Raw genomic sequence first — 12,826 nt, 5'->3', positions numbered from 1 at the left:
GATTTTACACAAATGTGAATAAACACTATGTTTATATCCAAACATGGTTACTTTTTCTAAACTCTCATTTCAATCATTGAAACTTTCTTAGAGGATGACAATAGTTGTTATCCACAAACTATTAGCATCAAAACGATTTTCAAGTTATTGAAATAACCAATATGACTTTCGTCAAGAGTAAAGATGAACTTGGTTAAAGCGAAATCTTACCAACACATATTTCGAGAAATAGATAAGTGAGTTAAACTCAGCTAAAAATAGCAAATGTGTATAATTGAAGTCTATATACCAATACAACTTTTGTCTCAAATAGGAGATATAATAGATACACTTTTGAGTGATAGGTAAGTTCAAGTCTCCACATACCTTTTGTTGATGAAGTTCCACAAGTTCCCTTGAGTAGTTCTTCGTCTTCATTCGATGAACGTCGTGGAGTCTAAAGCTCAACTACACTTACTATCCTAATCCGAAACTTAGCTATAAGTAGACTAGAAATCAAGACTTATAGTTTTGGAAACTAAACTTGACAAACAAGCTTGAGATAGCAACACTTGCGAATTCGACCGAGTAGTGCTCTAACACTTTCAACACCTGTAATCACTGATGACGTGATTATCGTATCCTCATACTTATCCCATAATTTGAGATTATGGTTTCGAGTTTATAAACAGATTAGAACGCCAACTTTAAATATAAATTTTTCTCTCTCAGAGCCTTTTTTATACAACATGTACCTGAAAGATCACCATATACTTCTTCTCCTTTAACACCAAGTTCACAACTATCTCAACCCCCCCTCCCCCTCCAAATACCATCCATTTTCTTCACCAGATACCACACCAAACCCATACATATTTTTGTCGTTCGTTCATTTTTGAGGTGTCCACAAAAATCTTATGCTTGTCATAGTCCATCACAAGACCTGAGTTTGACGGTGTTTCTTCATCTCCCTGACCATGTTTTTCCGGTCAAATGCTCTTTGTTTCTCGGTTGTTCGTTAATGATCCTACGGGTTTGTGCTTATATGCACATGCCCAAGATTAAATTACATATCTTGAAATGAAATTTAAACGGTTACAGAGGAATTGGAAAGAAAAACGTAACAAGTAAAATTTTCAAGAACAATTTGGAGATGATGAACAAGATGAAGATGTAGTAGTAGAATTACTTAATAATTAATGTATTAGCTTTATTTTATTATATTTTAAAATGTAATAAGTTTAGTATTTTTAACTTATGTCATTTTCAAAGAAGTGGTAATTTTCATTATTTGAATTCTGAATTACACAAAAAAAAACTTAAAAACACAGAACAACATAATTAGCCCATATACGGACAAAACTAACATCCCATACGGGTTATGAGAAACTCCTTAAGAATTTGAAAATGAGTTTTGTATTCAATTTTCTTTCCTTTCCAGCTTCACTATTCCTCTCGAGATCACAATCTAACTTCAACATTTAATTCATCCCGAAGTCGATATCGATTGACAGTCCGACTATAAGATTTTCAACTTGTTTTCTTATTATTACAAATCGATAGAATAATGTTGTATGATCCCGGTTGTGATGATTACATGTGTCAATGCAGAAGGTTTCGTGAATCTTAACCCAATATCTCATACCTTCTGAACCATTTTATATCGTTCTTCACCCCTCTTTGGATAATATATTACATAATTTCTACAAAGAAATAAATCTTCGTCTTCACTAAATCTAGGATCAACCATATGTTATGAAAAAAGAAAAAAAATCTGTTGAAGGTGTGATTTTGAAATAGGTATGGGTTGGAATCTATCGGGAATTGGCTGAGAGCAATTGCCGATAGAGTCTTGGCCGCCCGTTCAAGTGAAAAATGCAAACTAAAGTTTAAATATTAAATAAACTTCAAACGAATTAACGATTAAAACAATTTAACATTCAAATGCTTAATGGCAAAATTAAAACTATTTACTTTCATACTCTGGGAACACAAATTTAACATTCAAATGAAAATCGGAAACTAAGTACGCCCTTCCGACCATCCATACTCGGCCCACAGATTCACTTTTAGGTCCTCTCTTAACCTGTCATACAGATTCTTGTTCTGAATGTGACTAGTCATTTGGGCATAGTTCCAAGAAGGTTCCCCTCTTTCTAGTTGGATCTCTGGCCTCAAATCGATAACATCATGGTTAGTCCAATCCCTATTACGACGGGTTTCCTGAATTACCATGTTATGCATAATGATGCAAGTAAATGTAGTTTTATGCATTTCACAAGCACTTAAACACACGATATGACCCACAAATGATGGCGAAATTTCGCTTCAGAATTCCAAAAGCTTGTTCCACATCCTTCCTCAAATCCATATATCTACTGTTAAAAAATCGGTATAAACGACCCAATTCGCCACTGGGGGGCTCGCGATAAGGTTTAACTAGGGTTGACCATTTGATATATTCCAACTGCAAGATAACTTCCATAAGTGTATTGATGACCGTTGATTATCAAATGTACTTGGGAACACATCCATACTTTAGATCTTCAAACAGAGGCGATTTGTGCTAAACATTTATGTCGTTTTGTGAACCCGAAAGACCAAAAAAGCGAGCCATATTCAAGAATCAAAATATAGTAGTTGGTTCTGAGTAATGACCCTTATATTGACCGACCTAATAGGTATGACATCCCGTCCATACCCAGTGCATGTAGTCAAGACTACCTAGCATTCCTGGAAAACCCCTAGCCAGTTTTACTTTAATATTTCTCTAATATCTGCCTCAGTGGGGTTTCATGAATAGATTGGACCAAAATGATTAATCATTGTTTCGCAAAACAACACAAGATATTTGAATGAAGTTGTTTTTCCCATATGAAGGTACTCATCGTTAGACTCCGTTGGACGCCCATAACCTAAGATCCATAGGGCCGAAGTATCCTTTAGTGCATGAGTATGACCTTTAATATTTAGTGCATCAAATTGATAATTGAATTGAGGTTCTACCTGAGAAAACTCATTAATAATCTTTAGCACTAAGTGATGGGACATGCAGAATCGACGTTGGAAATCTTAGTCAGAGTACACACAATATGGAAGAATATAATCATGCATAAGCTTCTCGTGGAACTAATCCCCCATTTGATACGTATATTTTGTGAGTACTTCTTTTGGCTCTGGAGTTCTAGGTATCTGCAATGAACATAACAACAATATAGTGTTGGTTAGTTCTTTATCTGCATCTGACTCATCATCCAGTTTCAGCAACATCTAAATAAACATATCTGTTGTTGTGATTCAAATCGATCCATATGAATGATCTTTTTAATCACAAGAACCCATTGATAATGAAATTAAAAGTAAGTAAACTGACATTAAAGATAGAAGAAATAGGTAGATAACATATGGGGCACACATATAGGGTGAAATTAAGGAATAATAACCATTCGAAAAATTCTACAGGCATAAACTCAACCGCCAACGGTCAACTCTCTACACCGGTGGTAATGTCTCAACTGCTCGAAGCTCGATTAAGACTTGGTAAAAAAAAAAAAAAAGACATGGTAACTAAAAGTTTTCTCCATAATGGTGCAAATGGGAAATATGCCCTTCCCTATACGAAACCGGCCTAATACAAATCAAGTACCCTAAGGCTGGCTCTAATGGAGACTCAGATTCAGCTTTCTGGGGTCCCCCATTAGACTAAGCCTAATAGCACCCACACGCCAAAAACCATCGTACAGGAGGCAACATAATTTAGGGTTTTAGGTGTAATCAACAAATACACAGAAACAAAAGTTCCTTTCATTTCCCGCCAATTATAGGGATCGAAAATCTTAATGGGAGTTCCAAAATTAATAACCTTAATCAGTAGAATTAGACCTATTTCATCGTATACATATTCGTCTTCACTCATTCCAACCCGTTCAATTCATTCTCAAATCCCTAATTCACTACTAACTCCCACAAATTTGATCTCCAACTTCAATTTTCAATCTCAATATAAACTGAATCTTGGGTTTCCGTCTTTTCAGTCATTATCAATTCATACTTCTTCTGATGATGATAATGAGGGATTCAATTTCAGTGACCTGGAGTTTAATAAAGAATCAGATCTACTGAATTCGGGGTTTGATCACAGTCCCGATGAAGTTGTAAAGGAAGTGATTAGTGCTGTTGATAATGTATCATGGTATGATCCCGCTGTTCAAACAGTCGTTTCTCTGCAAGATGGGTTCCATGGTTTGACTAATCTCCCTTGGTTAGTATTGCCTATCAAGTGTTTGTTTTATTATTTATGTGATTTTGTACAAATATCCGCTAATTTTAATGATACATAGGTGGATTGTAATTGCTTCGTCTACTTTGGCACTTCGATTGACAATACTACCTGTACTAGTTTTGCAATTTAGTAAAGCAAAGCAGATTTCCGAGTTATTCCCAAAATGTAAGTACTCAATTTTTATAATTTCATCTATGATATTGAACTTATATCCTGACTTTCATATGTATTTTTTAAAGTGCCTCCTCCGTTGCCACCACCTTTCTCAGGAAAGAGTATTAAAGAACAATTTTTGCTCTTTCGGAAGGAAAGGAAAGCTATTGGCTGTCCCTCGTATCTATGGAATTTTGCATATATTTCTGTTCAGGTAATATCCCTGTTCGATTTAAAAATAATAAAGAAATACATGTTTGATTTGTTTTGTACTTTTGTCGAAAGGAATGGAAAATCCCTTAGTAACTTTTTAATCGTTGTATGGTACTTGCCTACACACAGCATGATCAAATTATGTCAAATTTACTACGGTATCAAGATGTGGACGAATCTTTATATTCTTTTTCTTAAATGGCAAAGTTGTTCCTTCTTTTATTGTTTTTCCTTTGTTCCTTACTCATTATCATCCAGCAGATATACAGTGTCACACTGAGACCTCTTTCTATGTTTTTCTCACTATGAATATTCACTTTTGATTATTATTTCCGTGGTCTGCGATGATGGCTTGGATTATATTCTTCAGAACTCTTTCTCATAAGCTGCTTACAGATCCCATGCTTTCTCTTGTGGATGCATACAATCCGTAGAATGTCACTGGAGCAACACCCCGGGTTTGATTGTGTAAGACACTTACACAATAAGATCTTTGCTTAGTAATTTACCTTGCATCTCTTATTAATTTGAATGTCCGAATCTAAAGCTATCCCTTTATTCTGACACCATTTTGAGTATGGACAGGAAGATACATGGTTGTGCTTTTCATAGTTACTGTTTTTTGCGGTTTCCTTTTCCCTTGCCTTGTAACGTATCATCTGATAGTAACCTGTTGTTGTGTTTCTCGATTTCATTCTAGGGTGGAGCATTATGGTTCCAGAATTTGACTCAAATTCCTCATGGTTCCTTTGCCGTTACATTCCCGATACTGATTGCTGGGCTTCATTATGTCAATATTCAGGTATATCGTAGAATAAAACTAAGAATTTTTCGTCCGTTTTGACGTTTGGTATTTAAAGACCTGCTAGCATATGATTGAATAAAAGAGCTGCAGAATGCTTGAGTTGTCATAGTATTTAAATGCCGCTCCAGATTAGGGCCTTAGTAAGAGGCTACCTTAGTGATATTTAAAAAAATTACTTTTTCTTTGTTACAATCAGGAGAAGTTTGTACAGTTGGTCTCTATGAAACCTCATGTCAACTTTTTTGTTAAAATTTAATCATGAATTTTATAAGCTGTAGAAATCCATATACCATTTTGTTTTGGCAAGTGTGAAATATAGAATTAGCATATCCAAATGGGTTATTATTAGCTCCAAACTGAACTTGGGTGTACTCTGTGTTGCCAGCTTTCTTTCCGGGGATCGAGTGTTGGCAAGGTGACTGGCGTAATGGGTAAATTGTTTGAGGTGAGTAGATATATTCCAACCTAACATTTGTTTGGGGTTCGTGACTGGTTATTTCTCAAGAAATAGACGAGTAACAAGGTTATAGACCTTTAGGCTTTACCGCATGTTGATTTACATCTGAAGTTTCCACAGAGATATAAGTGTTTGCTCTTTTTGTATTGACTAAAGCTATCCTGCTTATTCTTCACTTATAGTACTATGCTGCTAATCTCAATTGAAAATTCCTATTACTTGATGCAGTTTTACAAGCTATACCTGGATGTTCTCACAATACCTATTTTCGTCATAGGGTTTTTTCTTCCTCAGGCAAGTATACTTATCGACATTGATAAATATTACCAATTTCTCATTAGTTTCCATTTATTTTTATTAAACTGCCACACAGGAATGAACTATATCTGTCCTAAATCATTAAAATCGCATAGAAAAAAAATACACTCCAGGACCATGTCTCAAGTCTATGAGGTGTACAAAGCCTGAGAACTTGAGTACACAATTACGAATGCCCTTGAGGTACTTTATGTTGTTACCAGTAATACGTTTGGGGATAGCATATATGGTTTCTTCTAGATACCATATTTGGTGTTGGAATGAATGATAGTGTTCCTGATTGTTGACATGTGGAGGGATATAAGATCTCAAGCAATTGAAAAGGGTCATCAAGTTTAGAAGTGATCACCATTCACAATTTCACGCCCATACTATGAACTCATTTTTAATTCTTCCCACTGCTATACCAAAACGGGAGTAGCATGAAGGACTCATTACTAGCCCAACTTTAGAGCATAATGGCTGTATTTCAGAATTGTACGGAATCACGGATACTAATTGCTTTGATTTCTACTTACCTCCTTTTGAATAGTCCCCTTTTTGTTGCCAATGAAAAAAAGAATACCAATATAATTCTATTCCTTTTTCATTAGGAGGGCTTATGAAGTTGTTTGTTTTTCTTCTATGTTCTGCAGGGGAGTCTAGTGTACTGGGTCACTAACAGTTCTATAACTGTCATCCAGGTTTCTATCACTTTATTATCTTTGTTCATTTTTTAAAATAAATGCACCGGGAGGTACCCAAGATGGACCTACAGTTCTCTTGTTAATATCTATTCCATTTCTTGTACCCATAATCTTCTTTTTGCATGAAAATTTATTGTAGGATGCATCTGACCATCTTTATCAATTTGCAGAATTTATCTCTTCAGCATCCTACTCTTCGGGAGAAGTTAGGGCTCCCTGACAAAAATGCTTCGGTAAAGCGTGTAACCTCTTCAAGTACAGATAATCTTGAAATTAGTTATTTGGGTAAACCTGAGCAAAGAGTTAATGTGCAGAACCTCTCGCCAGATGAACTTCTTTCTGTGAGTGTTCCAATATGGATTCTGGTTATGCAATATAGGTAGTCCTTATAGCTTGTCTTATTTAAACGATTTGGGTTATCTACAGCTCCCAGTCCAACTCTTGTCAAAAGGACATCATGATAGAGCACTTCCATTACTACGGTAACAAAAATATTTTCTTGCGCTAGTTCCTTCAGTGATTTGGCTGTTGTATTTTTCCTATCTCTTGTTTTTCTTCAGTTCGGAAGTGTTTGCCTACAGGTTGGCAATTGAGAAAGACCCTGATCACATAAGATCTATGGTTGTTCTGGGACAAAGTCTTATGCAAAAACAATGGCTACCTGAGTCTATAGGTGTTCTTGAACATGCTGTTCGCAAGGTTTGATGTTATCTAATATGCTTTTAGTTCTAGTATTTTTAGGTTGGCTTTCTTATTCGTTTTGGCAGGAGTCAAAACTATATTGGGTTTTAGTTATTGTTCTTTGCTAATCAAAACTTTTACTGGTGGTCTGATCAGTTATTGGTTGGTGGTCAACCAGCAAAAGAGGAAGAGGTTGATCTCTTGATTCTAGCATCTACGTGGGCTGGTGTTACAAATATTAAGCAGGTTATCTACTTTCAGGACTATCATCTGTTTACTTCTGTCTTCATTCTTCCGTAACGAAAAAGCAAGTAGTTGTTACTCTGATTCGTTTACGTATCCCAAGATGAGGGCCATAGTATTTACTCGAGCTCTAGAGTCTAGATATCCACATGTGGTTAGAAAAGGCGGTGCGTGGTGTTACTCCTACTAAGGAAGCTGGTCCCAATCTCCATTATTTTTATCTGTTGGATTGTCGTTGTAATTCCATTTCTTTTCCATTTGGCAGGGAAAAAATAAAGGACTGGAGCACTTGGAAAGAATATCTCAGATAGAGGAGCCTGTGGATCCAAAGGGAAAGGCTCACTACTTTGATGGATTGGAATTGCTTTCTAGGTAAACCAAAACAAAATTTCATCAAGAAGTTGACAGCTAAACTGTTCAGTTGAACGGTTTGATTTTAGGTTTAAATTGTTTTGTTTTTTCTAGTGCTTTGTTTAATGAAGGTCGAAAAGTTGAAGCTGAGGAGTATCTCCGCAAGGTAGTTGCATATGATCCTTCCAAGAATGATTTATTACAACAGTTGCTAGAGGATGAAGATGATGCCAAAACTTATTAAAGAAAGCAGCGATAAATCAATACCGTCCCTTTGTGGTGAGATCTTGTTGCGGACTTGGGGGGAATTGTAGCAAGAGAGTACTGTCCCTTGCATCCGATTGACTGATCCTCGACGCTTATAGAAGCATTAGAATTATAACTCAAGTTATTCACTGTACTTGTAAAACTCATTTTTTTCGATCAAGAAAATAATAAAATCATTTTTGGTGTAGCTCTCAAATAATAATTTGATGTTACGAAACAACTCGAATAATTAATGAATTGTATTCTTACTAGGAGCCTAGTTGTGATTCTCTTGAATTTGCTCATTTGGGCTGTAAAAAATGTTATTTGCATTTTCTACTACCTATATGGACAATGGATCACACACAATTAGCTAGGGAAAATGTCTGAATCCTCTGTGGCTTCACCACTGTTATTGGTTGGATATAGCCCCCTTTTTCTGTAAAGGAACCAATCTCTACAACTTCCCCAGCACAGTTACACGGCCAGTGCTGATTAAAACCATTAAAAAACACTTCTGAGAGAGTTTGTAGTAATTTTGCCGTGAACAGGTTTCAGATCCATATGCACAGGAAATATTGGAGTCTCGGATAACCTCGGAAGATCACTGGAGGCTGGAGCAACTAATGTACGGGAATGGTGGCCGGAACTTTTGTGGATCGCAACCTTGGATAAGATGGTCCAAAACTGGGGAATTCCAAATCTTAGCAGCAGCATATGATGCGCTGCCACAAATCTTCAATATTTCAAATATAGTTTCTAAATTGGTTGTCCTCGGGAATATCATAAGTAATTTGCTATCACTAAGGCTGATGAGAACAAGAATCTAACCCCAAGAGATGACGAAATAAACGCAACATAAAGCAAACAGCAATACAAGAATACATGCATTTACTGAACCAGTGAGAGATGCCAACTATATTGCTCCTCTTGAAAGGAAAAAGAACTGTATATAATCTTACATGATCAGCATCATCTCACATAGTTCAGAAGACACCACTTATGACTGGTCCTATTCGGTGGATTTAGCATAACCAACATCTTCCACGCACCTACATGAGCAAAAATCTCTTCACTGTCCAGGAGTGTGCAACTTCTTCCTCTGAAGCTCGAGCTATAGATTTCGGAAAGACGCAAGTAAGAGAAGTTTTCACCATAAAGGCTAATAAGATGTGAAGTTCATTAAAGTTTGATATGCATAATCGACATAACTTACCACTTTCTTCACCCGCTCATTGGCAGCGGGGGTTCCTCCACTAACATTTTCTGGGAGATATGGACTGCTCACTCGAACTTCATTCATCACAACTATGGCAGTTTTATCCCAACGAACTGGCAGCCTGATAATGGAGCAAGAGTTGCACATAGTAAGGCATTTATTAGATGGTAAATACTATCCTATGTTAACAAGAGAAATCACATGGAATTGGAAAAGAGAAATCTAATATCTGTATCATGGAGATTAAAAATTAAGATTAATTAAGATTCTTCTCTCACATCCATGACTACACATTAATCATCATGCATCAATTGATTATTTGAGAACAGAGCTATCCACACTAAATTCAGTGGCAATTAGTTACCATGGTTGTTGGTATGATTATATGGTACACGAGGATAGTTGCTTCATGATTTTACATGCAACGATCAAAGGTGGTTATGAAGCTGGTTCTTATCTTTAGGATATGATCGAGGATAGCTATGAGATGAAATGAAAAATCGTACTAGTTGGTTTTGAGTTGTGACAGATGTTTTCTCCCAACTCTGCACTCTTGTCACTAGCAATTTGGTAACAACAATTCGGTGACAAAGCCTTACACCCCACCAACAAGCTTTGGCCAAAAGTCTGGTGTTGAACTATGAGTGAGTTTCCACCAATAAAATTGGCATTCTGGTAAGGAGACCATAATGATTGAACCCATCAAAACTTCCTTAAACTTCAACATCTTACCGACCTCCTCACTGTACCTACTCAACCATCACCATCCCATGCTACACCAATTGAAACCAAATTCTTATTTCTCTTCGACCACCAGGACAATAACCCATTACCTTAGATGCATCTCATAGACAATCCATATCGCCTTCGCTTTCAATGTCATTACTGATACAGCAAAAAAGGCTTTTGGTTCCCAACACTTTGAAGATATAAATGGTGTCTGGGAGTGAAAGGGTAATGTTTAGCTCAGCCCATCTTCTGGGTGAAGTTATTCCTTGCTACCAAAACAGAAATCCTATTGCCAAATTGGTAGGGATCCAAAGACGTAACTTGTGTAGTAGGCTTCACTTATGCACGGCAGCTTTGTTCTAAAATTTACACCGATGAACAAACTGCAGTGTCTGCGTGTAATAGGCTCAATATTTGGGCCCTGCTAACCAGCAATTTGTTGCCTGAGTATATTACTTAAACGAGGCTTCATTCTTTTCTCCACGAAAAACCTGTGCTGGCTTTTGTCCCCGCAGAAGAGGAAATACCATCAGTTGCTCAACTATACTAGGAAACATGTGCCTCAAAATGTTCCTCTGTGAACGGCACCACCTTACTCTTCACTGCCAACTCTTCCACCCAATTCCCTCGAGCAGTACAACTAGAAATCTAATTCGTCATAAACATTTCTACAGTAGTTATAGAATTCTGCAAACCATCTCATTAAATATCTTTCTACATCACGATTTCCTGTGGCTGCCTCAACTAAACACTATGCATCCATCGGAGATCAAAGAGGTGGGATGATCATTTGTTACCTTGATTTCCTTTACAATTTGAATGTATCCTCCTCGTACATTACTCGAGAAGAGTTTTCCACTCTTATCAATACCTTAATTTATACTTACACACCAAAAATCTAGTATATTTTATGACTTCCTCTTGCATTCTCTTCCTACCCATTTGATTCCTCTTCACACTTCCCCTAATCAACAACAAATTAAACCACTAATTCATCTACTTAGTTTCATTAACTTCCAACTCCCCCTTAATCTCCCTAATTATCACTCACAACAAGGAATCCTATAACAATACTATAATGAATACACGGACAAATAAACAAGAAAGATGAAAATTATCCCTTACGTCTTAGACAACGCGTCGAATATGATCTGTGCTTCATTACTAACTCCAACACCAATCCTCTCCGCTTCGACATCCGCTTGCCTGAAAAAATCCACAGATCATATCAAAAATTTAACCGTAAATCTTTTTAAAAAAATATATCGAATGAATTGGGTTCAAATCTGAGTATACCTGATAGCAGATTCTTCCTTAGCTTGAACACTATTGAGATCAACATAACAATTATTAATATCAAGTGGATCTTCACCTTGACCTAACAAAGTAAATTCCTTGATATGATTTGCTTTCAATAATCTTATATTTCTTCTAGGTCGAGTTTTAGAACCTTCTTGTAGAACAAGAATGTTGGAGGCTTTATCGAAGGTGATGATTTGACCTTCAAATTCATCTCCCAGTGTTGTTTTGATGGAGAGGAACCATCCAATTCCAAATTCTTCTCCACCAGTGTTTGAATCCATTGCCATTGCCGTTGTTGATTTGTTTCACTCCTTTTTCTTCTTTGTTTTACTGTTTTAGCAAGCGCTGGTAGCAGCCTGGTAATAGAATAACCTAAGTAGTACTCCACTTCTCTGGAGTGGTGGGCCCTAGTTTTTCTTTAGCTGATCTGACGGTCAGGAAACATTTAACGGTGAAGATTAGTGTATCTAAAATTAGGTCTAATTAAAGGAACCGGGTCTAATTAACCTTCCCAGTTTGGGGCTGTAGATTTCTTCATCTATCCAATATAGAAGGATAAGGGGTCTCTAAAGTGTGTTAAAAATACTAAATCCTTTACATAAACCTTAATAATTCTATTTATCTAAAACAAATACAAAATCTTAATCATTTCTACTAATAATTTTTAATCAAAACCATTTTTTTTCCATGATAATCAAAAACTAAAACCTAATCACAAACAACAATTCAATTCTTCATTTTTGAGTTTTCAAACAATATTTCTCGGTGACAAACAATTCCAATGATTGAGTTAAATCCCTTTAATCCGTTCCTTTTGAGAGAGATTCATCAATAGGCCTGTCAATGGAAGAATATCCGCCGGATATTTAGAAATCCGATATCCGACATGTTAAGCACTACCGGATATTCGATATCCGATAATATCCTATAGGATATCAAAATCAGATATCGATTCCGATAGGCTAAGCTGTCGGATATCCGATAAATATCCGATAATATCCGGTTATAACAAAAAAGTTTAAAAAACCCTTGTAAAACATTTTCATAATTGACACTTATGGGATATTTATCCGACAATATCCGATAATATCCGATACTAGACTCGAGATTAGGATAAATTACAAATAAGTTCCTATACTATCGGATATCGGATATTAACATT

General features: G+C 36.3%; 2 protein-coding genes across 3 annotated transcripts; one reads left to right on the top strand and one right to left on the bottom strand.

Annotated features, from left to right (window-relative positions):
* The first annotated feature begins 3,668 nt into the window (after positions 1-3,668).
* Positions 3,669-8,705, top strand: LOC113282522 (ALBINO3-like protein 2, chloroplastic). Of its 2 annotated transcripts, XM_026531549.1 has the most exons (15): positions 3,669-4,240; positions 4,320-4,426; positions 4,501-4,628; positions 5,024-5,095; positions 5,328-5,429; positions 5,818-5,877; positions 6,118-6,183; positions 6,843-6,890; positions 7,064-7,126; positions 7,208-7,234; positions 7,320-7,375; positions 7,475-7,592; positions 7,731-7,820; positions 8,083-8,189; positions 8,283-8,705. In XM_026531549.1, the coding sequence occupies exons 1-15, from the start codon at positions 3,819-3,821 to the stop codon at positions 8,410-8,412; spliced, it is 1,596 nt and encodes a 531-aa protein (XP_026387334.1). In that variant the 5' UTR covers positions 3,669-3,818; the 3' UTR covers positions 8,413-8,705. The 2 variants fall into 2 exon arrangements, with proteins under 2 accessions (XP_026387334.1, XP_026387333.1); XM_026531548.1 differs by having other exon boundaries at positions 3,670-4,240; positions 7,064-7,234.
* A 404-nt stretch (positions 8,706-9,109) lies between these two features.
* Positions 9,110-12,006, bottom strand: LOC113282523. Its single transcript, XM_026531550.1, has 4 exons — positions 11,659-12,006; positions 11,488-11,568; positions 9,631-9,754; positions 9,110-9,528 (listed from the first exon to the last, which is right to left on the bottom strand). Exons 1-4 carry the CDS (start codon positions 11,949-11,951, stop codon positions 9,487-9,489), a joined length of 540 nt encoding a protein of 179 aa, XP_026387335.1. The 5' UTR covers positions 11,952-12,006; the 3' UTR covers positions 9,110-9,486.
* Between the last annotated feature and the right edge of the window lie 820 nt (positions 12,007-12,826).

Source organism: Papaver somniferum, chromosome 5, assembly GCF_003573695.1.
Source record: "Papaver somniferum cultivar HN1 chromosome 5, ASM357369v1, whole genome shotgun sequence".
In the NCBI taxonomy this organism is placed as follows: domain Eukaryota; kingdom Viridiplantae; phylum Streptophyta; class Magnoliopsida; order Ranunculales; family Papaveraceae; genus Papaver; species Papaver somniferum.
This window is presented reverse-complemented; position numbering and strand designations above follow the sequence as displayed.

Bases quoted from the DNA above. Each gene is read 5' to 3' on its own strand.
- LOC113282522 (XM_026531548.1), top strand. From the start codon at position 3,819: ATGGGAGTTCCAAAATTAATAACCTTAATCAGTAGAATTAGACCTATT. The intron at 4,427-4,500 runs GTAAGTACTCAA...TATTTTTTAAAG, and splicing joins TTCCGAGTTATTCCCAAAAT to TGCCTCCTCCGTTGCCACCA. The intron at 5,096-5,327 runs GTAAGACACTTA...ATTTCATTCTAG, and splicing joins AACACCCCGGGTTTGATTGT to GGTGGAGCATTATGGTTCCA.
- LOC113282523 (XM_026531550.1), bottom strand. From the start codon at position 11,951: ATGGCAATGGATTCAAACACTGGTGGAGAAGAATTTGGAATTGGATGG. The intron at 11,569-11,658 runs GTATACTCAGAT...GGATTTTTTCAG, and splicing joins AAGGAAGAATCTGCTATCAG to GCAAGCGGATGTCGAAGCGG. The intron at 9,529-9,630 runs GTAAGTTATGTC...CGAAATCTATAG, and splicing joins ATGAGCGGGTGAAGAAAGTG to CTCGAGCTTCAGAGGAAGAA.